General features: G+C 31.9%; 1 protein-coding gene across 2 annotated transcripts; it reads left to right on the top strand.

Moving 5' to 3' along the window:
- The first annotated feature begins 10,908 nt into the window (after window positions 1-10,908).
- Window positions 10,909-15,027, top strand: LOC142630495 (UDP-arabinopyranose mutase 1-like). 2 transcript variants are annotated; one of them, XM_075804493.1, is made up of 4 exons: window positions 10,909-11,368; window positions 13,151-13,401; window positions 14,013-14,181; window positions 14,415-15,027. In XM_075804493.1, exons 1-4 carry the CDS (start codon window positions 11,045-11,047, stop codon window positions 14,781-14,783), a joined length of 1,113 nt encoding a protein of 370 aa, XP_075660608.1. In that variant the 5' UTR covers window positions 10,909-11,044; the 3' UTR covers window positions 14,784-15,027. The 2 variants fall into 2 exon arrangements, with proteins under 2 accessions (XP_075660608.1, XP_075660607.1); XM_075804492.1 differs by having other exon boundaries at window positions 14,004-14,181.
- The last annotated feature ends 952 nt before the right edge of the window (window positions 15,028-15,979 follow it).

Here is a 15,979-nt window from a genome sequence, read left to right as displayed (position 1 = left end):
AATTCTCTTATTTCCAATCTCCCTCTACATCATTTTGTTTAAACAACTAAATTCATGAAATTTGGCAAAAGTTATCAAGACCCACATGACAAGATAAGTCATGTTTCCTTTCGGCATGTGAATGTGAAAACTTGATGTTGCTTATAAACTTTGTAATACTACCTAGTACCAACAAGCAAACAACATTTTAATAGATACAATTCTTTTTTTTTTAGAAGACATTTTCTTATATAGCAAACTTTATAATCTGTGATATGTTAACTTTTATATATAGATCTAAAAAAGTAATTAAGAAAGTTTATTATTATTAATTTGTTGAGGTAACACCAATTACATTATTTGTTATATTAATTAGTTTACGAGTTCTTCATGAAAAAATTGGTAATGCTTTTAAAATATTTTGGAAGCAAATATTAAAAGTGATTTGTTAAATCAATCATTTATTATATCATTTCTACACACGTGGCTAACAACAAATGGTAATAGACAACCTTTACTTTATTGATTTGTGGTTGATGGAAATTGCTTAAGCCACTTTTAGCAAATCACCATTTGGATCCAACTATTTTGATCTTCTAAATCTCAAGGCAGTTTATGTGAACCATATATCTAGTAAAAGCAAAAACATGATCATAGACTTGCATAGTTGCATTGAAAACACTGTTTGGGCTTCAAGGTTGGGCCAAGTGGAAAACCAGAGGCCATTCGTATTGTTGTGGAAGTCCAATCCCCTGGTCCATCTGCCCCATACAAATAAGGCATACCCAAAAAGAATGGTCGGGCATTAATAACCGCTAATTAAGTTTCCATAACCTTAAAGCACTGAGAGATCAAACAATATTCTGGATGCAATAAGAATAGAATAGGTAGATCTAGATACTGTATTCAAAATTATGAACACATAGCTATGTGTAGGTCTTATTGCTTTTTCTTTTTTAACTTTCTCCTCTTTTTTTTTTTTCATTTAATATGCTTATTAGTGGCCATGGTTTGCTTTGAGGTTCGAAGTGCTTGGCTGCCCCCACTAGAAAGTGGCAACGTTGCATGGTCAACATTGTAATGTGCAATTACTTCAGATTAAAGGGTTTAGTGTTGTACACCAACTTTTTTTAGCTAAAAAAAGAGTGTTGTACACCAGCTTTTTAAGTTTGAAGGAAAAAAATTTATAACAACAAAAAAAAAGAAATTAGATTATTGCATCACGTGTGTTAGATTGCATGTTCATAATATTTTTAACGTGCATGTCAAATTTCGTTCAAATTAAATGTTATTTACTATTCGATCAATAAACTTATTTTTTATACATAATTTTAGACCGCAAAAACTTGAAATTTAATTATTTGATTGATGATATAACAATTGATCTTTGATTTTTTTGAAATTTTACAAGCATACAAAATATAATAAGAACATGCAATCGATCCAACAATTAGATTTTCAAAATTCACACATAATAAAAAGATATAAGAGGAGTTTGAAGGTGTTTAGAGAGAAATTTTTTCTTAATTATTTGTTACACTAGTTTTTTGAGCTAAAAAAATATCTTTTAGGGAAAAAATGCCCTTGTCTGGTAAGCCTTACAGTATGGCAATCCCAAAGCCCTTAAGGATCACTTGGGGTTTGTTTGGATACCATTTATTGTCGAAAATTGAAAACATTATAACAAAATAATTTTTAAATGTGTGAACAATACTATGAGACCAAATTTTAAAGCTGTTTTTGTTGAAATCAGTACTTGCAGGTCCCGTCAATAATGCACGGGACCCATAGAAAAAATGCCAAACACAGAAAAAATTCAATTTTCAGTGCAATCCAAAAATACACTTGATGCACTTGTAGATAATCACTTCCTTGTTTTTCTTTTACTCAAAGCTCTATTTATAATTACATGGAAAGGACATCACCTTATTATATGTGGTATGTAGTAGTACAATATTCCTAATATATATGTTCAATATCAATTCCTCCTTAAACAACTTAATTTTTTTTTTTTTACCCAAATGCAAACAAGAAAGATGTACATATAAAAGCCGTATAAACTAGCCTCTATAGTTTTTGTTCAAATCGTACTCATATAATAGCATTTTAAAGAGACTGAAATGTCAGTCATGTCTTAAAAAAGCTTAGCAGATCATGGTAAGATTATTTGATCGGCCATGCATGACGCATGTGATGATGCCTTGTGGAGCCCTATTTGGTCTCCCACCAATATCACAATGGTTGGTACTCGTATATTCGTAAAATTTCAAGAAAATTAAAAATTAATAATCATGTTTTTAATGACATATTTAAATTTTAAGTTTTTAAGATAAAAAATTATGCATAAAAAATAAGTTTATTGATCGAATAGCAAATAACACCTTATTTGAACAAAATTTTACATTTGTGTTAAGAACATATAAAATTTACAATGTTACAGTTTGATTTTCAAAATTTACATTTAATAAAAAAGTTTGAAAATTTTCTCTCTAAATTAATTTTGAAAATCTAATAATTAGATTAAATATTATATATATTTTTTGAGCAAAGAATTGTACTTGGTTTATGAGACCCGTGTATTGATGTACAAAAATGCATGCACCCTTAAAAAAGCACTTGACCATAAGAAAGTAAGAAACACATTGATTTACCAAAAAAAAAAAAAAAAAAGAAACACATTGCAGATTTGACACATGCATGTACAATTCCCAATGGTTTAGGGATCCTTAATCACAAGGACAATATGGTACTGATTTCACGGGCACAGGTTAATAATTCAAGAAAAGTATATTAAGAAGTTCAATGTATTCAATTAGGGTTTTGACTGAGGAAATATATATGTTGCAAATCCTATTTGTTTCTGATAATGAAATATTATGGGCATACAGGTTAATAATTCAACAAGAGTATATTAAGAAGTTCAAAAATGTATTCAATTAGGGGTTTGACTGAGGATATATATATATATGTATGTATTGTAAATCCTATTTGTTTCTAATAATGAAAAATTTGTCATCATTCTTGTGGATGTAGACATACTTTTTAACCATGTAAAATTCTATAGTGATGTTTTCTCGCCATGTTTTTTTCATTGTTTTTCACCGAAGTGCTAAGATCGGTTATCTTTGTCTAATCAAATAATCAAATTTTGTCTCCAATTATATATGTTCACGGTGGCCAATAGAGAATCATAGATAATGGAAGTAGGACCTGTACCACTGAAAGTGTCTGGTCCTAATTTTTCAGTTATATTGTTAGAGACATTGGTGCATATATGTAATGTGGACCATCACTACGGGTGTCTTCAAGTACTGGCATGAATGAGAATAAATCCCAACATGTTATGGGATAAGATTTCCATGTTATTGATTGAAAATGAAAATAATAGAGTTCTTTTACACTGTTTGGAAAAGACCATTTGGCTGACATATTTTGGAATTAATCTTTATTTGCTAATATGAATATATGATTATTTGAGTTCAGAAAGTCAATTACAAGAGCTCAATTATTCAAGAAATTTCTGGAAATGCTTAATCATTCAAGAAATCCTTGCAAAAGTTTAGTCATATTTTTAAACAAAAAGATATCTTCAATTTGAATCCAAACTTGCATAAAATAGACCTTGTATGGCGTAAAAGAAAAGGCAAATCAAACTCATTTTTTATATCTTAGTTTGATGATAAAAATTATTATTATGAAACAGATGCCATAACGTCAAAACTAGCTTTAGCTTAAAGTTCTTTGTGTGAGCTTGTGTTAAAATTTTCTCTATGTATTCTAAAAGTAATTCTAAAGATTTTTAAGAATACATCTTTGATGCTTGAATTGCAAGACTATTTCCAGAATGTCATTGTAAATGAATTTTATCAATTCAAAGTGAAAGTTGATCAATTACTTATTTTTCAGCTTAAAGTTAATTGTTTCCAATATTTGTTCAGCAAAGACAAGATTACTAATTCTATTGGTTGTGGTCTTGAAAATGATGGTTAGGAAAAAGCATAGGCAGCAAATGGGCCAAGGGCCTGGTAACCATCAAATTTTGCTCATGCCTTTAGGCTGGCCTGATTGCAAGCATGTTGGATTCTTTTTTTGGTAATACTTATATTTGGACATGAACTTGAAAAAGACCTCTTTGGGCCCAATTGAGGAATTGCTTATATTTGTCAGAGAAAATTATGTTTCGTTTAATTGGATTACGATTGGATGTCTAATTGTTCAAACGACAATGATAGTATCTAGCCCAGCCTTTGTTTTAATTCTCTCAAAGACCCTGACCCATTGGAATCAAATTGTGGACAGTAATGGGCTAACTCAAGTTCTGTAGTGACTTCTCTAGGCCTGTTCCTTCTCTTTAATTGACTAGGACTTTTGTGGCCTAGTGCTTTTGTTTTGGTACTCTTCTGGTTTGTCTGCGAAGGAATGCATTCATTTGGGCATTTAGGGATAGTGGGCGGAATGGTAGGCATTTAGGGATGGCGGGCGGAATGGGGTCGGATCTTTGGTGCCCATCTCTGTCTTATCTTCTTATTGAGGCGAGACGGTTTAAAGGTATTTTGCCATTTCTAATGAGATTGTATAAGAATTGATGAGATTGAGATGAGAGAAAAAGAGAAAGGCCTAAAGGGTCCATGAGAGATAGAAGTGTTTTAGTAGATAGCATAGAATATGTATTAAAAATTAAGTTATCGATATTTTTTTTAAGAATACTAAGTACTTTTAACACACACACACGTGGAAAGAGATGAGAAAATCTTATAGAAACTAACAGTAGTGTATATCTAAAAAGGCTTAACTCTTTGATACACAATACATGCTTTAACCTCTTTATCTCACTCATTTTTCAATGAAGGATTAATTTACTGTTTTTTCTTTTGAGAATATTAAGTATTTTTAACATATACACACATGGAGAAATGGGAGAATGTCTTAAAAAAACTGACAGTAATACATATCTAAAACGGTCTAACTTTTAGATACACAGCAGAAACTTTAAACATTTTTAACTCACCCTCATTAAATTTAATATATATATATATACACACACATATTCAGACTGGGGTTTTAAAAAAATTCAAGATTTTCAAGTGGGTTTCTGTTGCAAAGATATAGATACCCCAAGTCCAATATCTTGGGCTGTCCATGCAAATGTGGGCTTGGTCAAGTAACATCAATTTTACAAATGGGCCACTTTTGCAAGCAGACCAGTGGTTCTCAACCTTGAGGATCCAATATTGATGAGCCTGCTCAGCCCTAATAATGTTGATGAGTCCCATAAGCCCACCAACCTTTCACAGAGGTACTAACTTCTTTGGACAAATTTGTAATTCTTCAAAAACATAATTATATTATGCTTATGTTTCAAAGAGAAAATGGACATTTGCCCCTAATTTATAAACCATACAGTAAAATACCTTTGTTTTGAAACTATTTAGCAAAATATTCTTATTTTTAAAACTTGATTTTAATAAAATCGAGTTACAAGTGGAACTCGACATTAGTAATGTCAAGTTCTATGCATATTTTGTCATTTAAATTTTTTGAAAATTTAAGTGGAACTTGACATTGCTAGTGTTGAGTTCCACTTAAAAATATACATAAAACTTAATTTTGAAAATATCGAGTTTTACACATTACACGATTTTGTTAAAATCAAGTTTAGAAAATAAGGATATTTTGCTAATTAGTTTCAAAATATAGGCATTTTACTGCATAATTTATAAATTAAGAACTGTGGGCAGTAAAAGGACCCAAGCGGGCATTTGGGTCCTTGGGCTCTAGCAAGGAGGGCCGATCTGTTCTTGAGCTAAGAATTTGTTAGTACTGCGGATCGACCCATACGCCGAGGGTCCGAGGACACATCCGAGGATGAGTTTCTCCTCAGACAGACCCAAGAAAACTCGCAGATTCAGTATGAAGGTCAAGGCAGAACTCTGGAAAGACTGTTGGTTAAGAGGGGAAAGCCCTAAACCTTCTAGATACACCGATGTTAGAAAAGTATCATGAGCCAAGGCTACCACCTTCACATTAAAGACTCTGCACCTACCTCCCTGGTCGCATTAATGGGGAAGTGACTCCTGAACAGTAGAGCTGAAACTTTTGGTCACTATTCAAAGGCACTAAGGGAAGAAATATCTAGGGGGGAGGGGGTTTGAGCAACACGTGGATGAAGTGTCAGGAAATGAAGTATTTAAAGGGAGCCAGTCTGTAACTAATGTGGGGGGATCTAAGAATTGTAATCTTGAAGAAAGAAAGAGAAATAATATAACAGTAGTCCTCGGCTCACGTCCGAGGAGGTCCATCGGCAATTATCATTCATTATTTACAAGTGTTTGCACACCAAAGCCTGTTATCAAGTTCTCAGTACCTTTAATCTAGATTTCAAGCCCACGCTCTACAAATTTTATTGTTTAAGGCTCATTGGGCCTGAGCCCATAAATTTCTTTGGGTCCAGGTGCAATTGTGCACTTACAAGAACAAATGCCCATTTTCCCATGTTTTAAAGCAAGAAATATTTCAGTCTCAAAGGATCTACTGACTACTCAATTTACATGAGAAGAAAATACTAATATGAAATTATGGAATCCTTATAAAAAGTAAAGTAGGCTCAAATTCCTCTATTGATAGACCTTTTTTGTTTGGAAAGATCTTTTTGATAAACTAATTAAGAATACCATGTCACTTTTTGGTAAGAAAAATAAATCCTTTCACATAAAGAAAACTTAAATAAATAATCAAGTCAAAATAGAAATTTTAAGTAAAATTTGACATTCTTTAATCAAGCATTTAGAATTAACCAAGTGACTTAGGTTCACTCTCTATTTTGAAGTACCCTCTCTTCCTAGTGACTTAGGGTTCTAAGACTTAGGAACCCCTTTGGTCCTTGTAACTTGTAAATAGTATAGGTGGACCTTGGGAGTTGAGGGCAAGTACCGGTAGAGTTTCTAAACTTTTATAGAGTGGCTGTTATTTTTAATTGTTTAGATAGACTTAATTTATGTCTATTTTGTTTAAGTATAACTTGTAAAAACTTTTTTTTCAAATAAAAAAAATTATGATAAAATTTAGCTACAGTATCTTAGAACTATTCCTTTAGTTTTTTTTTTTTTTTTAAAAAGATTCAGCTGTGTCTTTTTTTTCTTTTGGGATGGGAATTTATTTTTAGTTAAGTACAACCATATGGCTGAGTTTCGAAGTGAGAATCTAAGGAATAAAACATAAATATTGTACTTAAGTTTTACCTTTTTTATATACATATAATTGTAATTTTATCCAAATTTTTATGCCCGATAAAAATAAATTCTCCCAAACAAGTAGTGTAGTCGTTCAATTCACACTTCCTTGAGATTGAGGGTGTTAAAGAATAAAGACAACACTTGGTCTGCATTTGCATCTGCAAAAAATGCATGTTATTATAAGATTCAAGTCAAACTAGTTAATGGTTTAGATATTCAGTGAAGGGCCTTTAATCTCTCATTCAAAGAATAGATGCTGCGTATAACTCAGGTAACTTCACAAGTTGAAAGTAAAAGGCACTTTCTTCTCTAAAGACTCTATAAAACACCATATATTGGATGAAAAATTCTCTATTGTTTAATAAGCCTTTGCCTCAAATTCAAGCTAACTGCACGTTTAGCCTATATATTAAAGGTCAAGCTGGGCAATGGAATTTCGGGCATGGTATCATGTATCAAACAAGTCCAAATATTTTTCATTTTTATTGTTTGGTCAATTCAATTGCATTTTCTTATCATAAGTACTATGAAGCAAATACTAAAAATTTTCCTCTAAATTTAGAAATTGATCAATGTCCCCCTTAACTTGGTAATGAACACTTTACCTCATATTTAATTAAAATTTTTGTCATATTTAATGAGATTTTTTTTTTTAATAAAGTATCAAGTTGAAATTTTAATTTCCATTACATTTGACAAAAATCTTAAGAATAAAAGATAAAGTGCTTATAACTAATAGTTTTTTTTAAGTTAAAAAAAAAAAGATAGCTTTATTGTCAAATTAGGGGGACATGTACATCAGCATTTATCATGGTATTAATTTTTTTTTATAGAAAAAACATATTAAAAATTTGATATCATCCAAATTGAGAACATTTGCTTAATTTTATAATTTAGGGATACATTGTAATTACACCATAAATAAGGGACTAAAGTGCAATTTTGTTATATTGTTTTTTAAGTTCTCACAGTCACATGTATCAGTGGGCCTAAATCCTAGTTATAGGCGTATTAAATGGAACATCTATGGACCAGCCAAAGGTGGATTTTCCTCAAATCTCTGTCTGACACGTGTACTCTCACGAGCTCTCATTGGTTCTGCGTTGTTCCACTTGTCACGGAATTTGAATGTGACAAAACATGGAACAACATAAACCAAAGCAAAACGCTCCCGAGTATATGTGATTTTCATGTGAAAGATGGTATGTGTATTGGACTTTTTTTTTTATATATTTATTTATGGGAGTTTGTGTATCAAACTTGATACAATGCAAACACTTTTTCAAGAGTGGTGTTACGTCCACAATATTTTTATAATATTTTCACAACAAATCATAGGTGGTTAGTTATTATTGGTTCAAATTTGAACTTAACACTAAGATTACTTTTTTGCCCCAACAATAACAACCAGTAACAACCTACCACTTAAAATTTGTTATAAATATGTTATAAAAATGTTGTGGACATATCATTTCTCCTTTTCCAAACTTACCGTGAGTCTGTGTTGCGTCGGGTCCAATTTACAAGAATATTAGACTCAAGTTTTGTCCAACGGTATTAATATAACAGAAATAAGTATAACACCTCTCACGTTACGGTGGATCTTTATTTTTTCGTTTTTCATTGGAAATCTAAGAGTATAACACAGAGATGCATACACCTACAAGAAAAGAATGATCAGTGACTTATGTCATAATTAAAATTATATTATTCAAACAAATCAGAAATTAAGTAAAAAAAACTACTGTATTTATGAACTTATAAAAATTAAATTTGTTATCCTCATATTTGGAATAAATCATAATAATTCTTATACCATAAAATTGATTTGTATTATTATGGAAAATAAATTGAAGACAATCATTTTATACTTTATGGCTTTATTTATAAATTTAGATAATCCAATCTCAAGTTTCTAAAAATTTAAAAAAAAAAAAAAAAAATCCAATCTCAATCTAGTCTTATCTTATGAGCTTGATCACGAATTTGTAATTATCCTTAAATTTAGTTTAATTTATCAATGAATCAAACACTAAATGTGGGATTGAGTTTAACTTATTTATTAATTAAATAAATATAAATAAGTGTTTTTCTAATCAAGCCTGATCTATTTATTAGCAACTTAATTTCCAAATATGCCTCCTAAAAGCTCTTAAGTCTCTAAAATCTGCTGATTCTGCTCAGAGTCTACTACCGGTAGGGTTGTACTCTTCTACTAGCTCTTAATTCTTAAACCTTCCACGTCTCATCAAGATTTTTTCCAATAAATCTTTAACCATAGTACCTCCTATACATCCATATTTGCCCATAGTAAAAGTAGGAATAATAGTAAATAGTAAAGTGTCTTTTTTTTTTTTAATACAATATAAAGAATAATTATTATGAATAACATCGTTATAAGTTCAAAACTTCAAATCATATCTACAAACTTGTTAAAAAGCAATCTTATCTATAATATGTATACACACACATACATTAGACTTATCACACGCGTTTTGCATATGCAATAATACTCTTATTTATTTATTTATTTATTGTTCAGTATTATAATACTTTAAAAGTGATATATAAATAACCGTGTGTATCTTTTTTTTTAAGAAAGAGGTAAAGTAACGTGGAATAATGTTTAAAAATAAGATAGAGATCCGTAAGAAGTTGAAACCCAATGGAACATTTGAATTTATTAATTGGGATAATAATTGTGATAAGTAAAAAAATTTTGAGATTTGAACAAAATAAAGATGATATACATTAGTGTTGATAGATGGAGATTTGTGATAATTGTATAGAATTTGGATAACAAAAATTTTGGAATGTTTTAAAGAATTTTTAAAAAAAATATATATATAGAAATTTCGAGATAAGAATGAATAGTTTGTACATGAGGCAATGGATTTTTTTTTTGAATAAGTAATTTTGTATTTTTTTTATAAAGATAATTGAAGTATTTGAATTCAAATAGATAAAAAATATGGATAGGAATTAAACATTTGAATACAAATGGGTAGTAAGAATAATGGTTTTGTTTTTCCCTTTTATACGTGAGATAGTGTTACTATTTTAACTTTTTTTGTAGAAAAAAAATTATACTAAAGGATAAGTTATTTCAGAATTTGTATAAAGATATTTTAGTACGCCAAAAATTGAAGACAAAATAGGAGAATCCTCTTATTAATAGTATTGAAGATGGTAAATATATTTTTCATAATACCCTTTGCCACTTATTATTTGGTTCTCATAATTCTAAACAACCAAATAATTTTATAAACTTTTCACAAATGTTAAGGTGACATATTGTAATCAATGTATAATAAAAGTAATGTAAAAGTAATGATATACTAGTCATACCCTACCACTACAAATATTGTGAAAACAAATATGAAAATTGTTATATTTTTCTGTTATTGTTTATTTTCTCACAATGATTTAATATGCAATTAATTTCAATTAACACTTTGCCATCAATCTTGATCTTATGGTATCCTAAAAGCCCTTATTAGCAAATTCCCAAGTCATAGTGTGACACTATAGACTATAGTGGTTCAAAAAAAAAAACACTATAGACTATAGTGATCAAGTACTGTACTCACTCAACACAGAAGCCCAACACTTACATGTTGCGCCCTCAAATGTAACTCCCTCAGTTACCTCATTGTTCTTTCTCTCCCTCTCTCTTCACCTTCATTCTTTCCTCGTTCCAAAAAGCACCAATCCCACGCTCCTTTTCACACTATAAAAACCCATCACATCAAGCTCACTAAAACTCGTACTCACAACACAAAACTCTCACTTCTGCAAGCTCAGTCAGTCTGAGAGTGACCAGTCTTGCTGCCATGGCTCACCCAATAACTCCATTGTCACCACCATTGAAAGACGAGCTAGACATAGTGATCCCCACGATCAGGAACCTGGATTTCTTGGAGATGTGGAGGCCATTCTTGCAGCCATACCACCTCATCATTGTTCAGGATGGTGATCCCACCAAGGTGATCAAGGTTCCAGATGGGTTCGACTACGAGCTCTACAATAGGAACGATGTGAACCGGGTTCTGGGTCCCAAGGCTAGTTGTATCTCCTTCAAGGACTCTGCCTGCAGATGCTTTGGCTTCTTGGTGTCCAAGAAAAAGTACATCTTCACCATTGATGACGATTGCTTTGTAAGTGTTTGTTTTGTTTCTCCTTTTGTGTGTGTGTGTGTGTGGTGTAAATTTTACCAGTCTTCGAATAGTCTTAGATTTGGATATTTGATGCATAGATTTTTTGTTTCTTTTTTTTTTTTTTTTTGGGTGCAAAAGTCAAACAGTTCTTTGAGGATATTTCCAGGACAAATCTTTCAAAAAGAAAGGGAATTTTAAACATTACAGAAGAGTGTAAAGGTCTGATGTCCGCCTGCTTTTCTTTGAAATCTTTTACTTAAATTGAAAAAATTTTATTGAAAATATTTTAAATAAAAGTAAAAATTTGTTAAAACATTAAAGTCATACTTATATTATTAAATAGTAAAGTAACATCTCTAAATAATAACAAAAATAAACTAAATAGTAAAATAAATTAATTTTTTAAGTCAAGCTTACATCTTATTCTCACATAACAGAGGCCCTGCATGTGGATCTTTTATGTGTCACATTTACGTGAGAGAAGTGTTATATATACTTATACAGTGGACGTACCAATATTGTCCCAGGATACAAACAAAGAAATTAAAAAACACGGTTGATTGGTTCCAGCTTTAAAGTGGGACCAGCATTTTTTGAGGTCCCACATAAAACTACAAGATAATACTATAAAATTACAGGACTCTTTAACATCATTCATTAATTATATAATGGCTTTTGATGGCATATATGTTCTTTCTTGGATAGCCTCTATGTGGACCCATCCAGCAGGCTAGTTAGCTAAGGTAGCACACTTTCGATCTAGTGCTAAATGCTAATCTTTTGAATGAGACATTTACCAGTCCCATTATAGTTCCAATTTCATTCACTTCACTTTTGTATTAGTCAAGGAAGTATGGAACAAACTTTTTATTATTGAATAAAAAAAGGGACTTATAGGTGTAGTCATTGCCCCGCCCACTTTAACCCAAATTAGACATGGTGTGAGACTATCCAAACTATCAACCTTGGACACGCAAGGTGAACTGCTTTGAGGGCTTCTTACCACAAAGTCACTTTTGCTGGTGGCGGAAGTATGAAACACACAAATCAAACATAATTAAGCATTTTCATGTTTTAGTCTAAACTACCAACCATGGATTGGTCCAGGACTCTACTTGGACAACATTAGTCCTGTTTATGATGCATTTTCTTTACACGCGTGTCTGGATTAGTTTTTTATTAAAAGTTTATTTGCTTATTTGTTGAAATTTGACAAAATTACAGTTTTAAACTCGTAAATGAGGTTTGGCGTATTCTATTTTATGTTTTTGATAGGAAATCTTTTTTCTTTCTTTGAATAATAATAAGAAGAAGTCTGCATAGTTATCTGCAAGTGTTTATTTGTTATTGTTCATGTGTCATGCTTCAAATTATCTGGGTCTAAAGAACTAGTCTCAATATGATATATTGACCATATCATTGTAGCAACTGATTCTTATTTTTTTTTTCGCATACATAAACAAGCAAAAAAAGAAAACACAATCTGATTGTAAGTTGGGAAGCAATAACAAAAAAGAATGCAGATAAATGGAAGGGTGAGAGAAAGAGAGAAAAAGAATACTAATGTTATATGATTCCAATATATAAGGTTTATGAGCGATCTTATAAAGGATAGTGTAATAAAGCATCAATACTAATTTGATTGAACATAACATCTTTTACCTAGTTAGTTAAATAAAATGCTAATTCGTTCTTCACACAATCATTTGATATGCATGTCACCATTTTCCTTTTCCTTGTCTTGTTTGTGTCATTCAAACTTGGAATAAATGTGAAAAAAAGGTGGCGAAGGATCCGAGCGGGAAAGAGATAAATGCATTAGCACAACACATACAGAACCTGCTGACACCATCAACACCATTATTCTTCAATACCCTCTATGATCCATATAGGGATGGAGCTGACTTCGTCCGTGGATACCCTTTTAGCTTGAGAGAAGGAGTGTCTACTGCCATCTCTCATGGGCTTTGGCTCAACATTCCTGACTATGATGCCCCTACTCAGCTTGTCAAGCCTCGTGAGCGCAACACCAGGTTAAGTTTCTTATCACTCTTAGTAAGGCTTGCCGTTGCTTCTTTTATTGGTTTGCCATTGCTGAACTATGATTTTTTTTTTGGTTATCAGTATTATCTCACAAAAGGTTCTGTTTTAATGCATTTGGTAATATGCTATTTTGTATTTTTCTCAATCAACTTTCAACTTGATGTTATTCTTTTCCTTGGCTGCCAAATAGAGGTGAAGATTATTATCTGATTTTATAATTTTGTAGTGAATGATTCCTTAGTATTGTTGGAATAGAGATATTTTAGTCTCTGACTTCTCTTTTATTATGGTTTGGACTTTGGACTATTGCTGCATTTTTTTTCCTAATGTTTTTAAATTCTCTAATAATTTCTAGGACTCTCACTCATTGAATTTTGGTGTGTGTGTGTGTTTGTAAAAGCTGCTTGTAAACTTTTATACCTTGAATGACCTATTTTAATCGCCTTCTTTTGAATGATCCAAGTCACTATTAGTGACAGGCTGATCTTACTGTACATTAACTTGCTATTTAGAAATTTGATATTTCAAAGCATTGACATGGAACTTAGAGCTCTCTTCAGCTTAATGTTCCCTAATTGTGCATTTATATTAGTTCACACAGGTATGTGGATGCTGTCATGACAATTCCAAAAGGCACCCTCTTCCCAATGTGTGGGATGAACCTTGCTTTCGACAGGGAACTGATTGGACCTGCAATGTATTTTGGCCTCATGGGTGATGGCCAACCAATTGGCAGATATGACGATATGTGGGCTGGTTGGTGTGCCAAGGTATCTTCATTCTTTCATCTGAGTTCTTTATAGCATGCCATCTGATGGTTTGATAAGAATCCTAATTTATTACAGCATTCCCAGTTGATTGCTATAACATCTAGGATGTGGCTAGTGAGCTCAATCTATAGGATATAGATACTAAATACCAATCGCCTCTTCCAGACCTCATATATGGGGGAGTTTTTGTACACTGATACGACCTTTTAATGCCTTTTGAATTTGGTTTTCAGGTGATTTGTGACCATTTGAATCTAGGGGTGAAGACAGGGTTGCCATACATTTGGCACAGCAAGGCAAGCAACCCATTTGTTAATTTGAAAAAGGAATACAAGGGCATATACTGGCAGGAGGAGATCATTCCATTCTTCCAGTCTATCATTCTCTCAAAGGAGTGCACAACCGTGCAGCAATGCTATGTTGAGCTCTCAAAGAATGTCAAGGAAAAGCTTGGCTCTGTCGATCCTTACTTTCAAAAGCTTGGGGATGCCATGGTTACCTGGATTGAAGCCTGGGAGGAACTCAACCCACCAAAAGAAGCATCAGCTGCAGCAGAGCCCAAAAGTGTGAAGAAGGAAGAGGCCTCTCCCAATTCAAAGTAGACAACATTTAATTCCCTCTCATTGTTGTAGTATTATTTCATTCAGCTTTACCATCTTTTCCTTTTAAACTTTGGTTCCTATTTCTTCTTGTTTTATTTATCAGTGTTGCTGGTTTATTACTTTGTACCTCTATGTTTTTTGTATCGATTAGAGTGTTGCTATCCTCACCAAATGAGGAGATGAGGTTCTTTCAATTAGTGTTGTTTGATTTAATGGAAGTAATAAATGAGAGTTCATTGAACTATGATTTTTTTTTTTTTTTAAATTTGAATTTCCTTTGCTAAGGTGGGGAGGACTAAAGTGATAGGAGGAGATGAAAATGCAATGCAGCATCATTGTATATCCCCTTTGGTGTCCATAAATTAAATGTTTGAAACTTAACACTTTCGAGTATAGCTGGAGTATTGTTGACATGGTACTCCAAATCCTAAAAATAAAAGATAAAGTGCTTATAACTAATAGTTTTTTTTTTAATTTTTGAATAGCTTTACTGTCAAATTAAAGGGATATGTACGTTAGTACATCAAAATCTATCATGGTATTAAGTACTCTGGAAACGTTTTACCAAAAATAAGGTACCTGAGAAACTCCTTTAACATACTTCAAATTTTATTTTTTTATTTTTATTTTTTGAGAAACATATATAATTCAAATTTGATACCATGGTAATGTCCTCTTTTTTTTTTTCTTTTTTTTTGAGGAAGATACCATGGTAATGTCCTTAAATGTTCTTAATTTGTCAAATTTAATGAAAATTCAAATTTAATGAATGGACATTGGAATCTACTATTTTCCAGACTAAAATCATATCTTTTAACTTATAAGTTCTAATTAACTTAACTGATAAAGTCAAACACAACATAAAGAATAAAATAAAAAAGCTTCTTCTCCGTGGGAGCTTTTCTTCTCACTCTAGGTGAGCTCTTTTTCCTTGGCTTGTCTAAGGGTGAAAGATTTGTGGTCATTCAAGTCGTTTCAGCCTTAGGAGTGCCAATATGGACTCAAAGTTCTTGAACAGTAGATGAAGATGAGGCTATGACTGTACGCCCAGTACAGAGACAAGAGATTCTGGAGGAGTACTCATTAAGTCTTATATAGGACAGTTTCTTACTACCAGGTCCATCAACCTTAGGGCGGCGAAAAACTTATAACGGTCTATGTGGAAACTAGGAGACGATCTGAAGATAGTGGACGTC

This window comes from Castanea sativa, chromosome 4 (genome assembly GCF_040712315.1).
Source record: "Castanea sativa cultivar Marrone di Chiusa Pesio chromosome 4, ASM4071231v1".
NCBI classification, from domain to species: Eukaryota; Viridiplantae; Streptophyta; class Magnoliopsida; order Fagales; family Fagaceae; genus Castanea; species Castanea sativa.
This window is presented reverse-complemented; position numbering and strand designations above follow the sequence as displayed.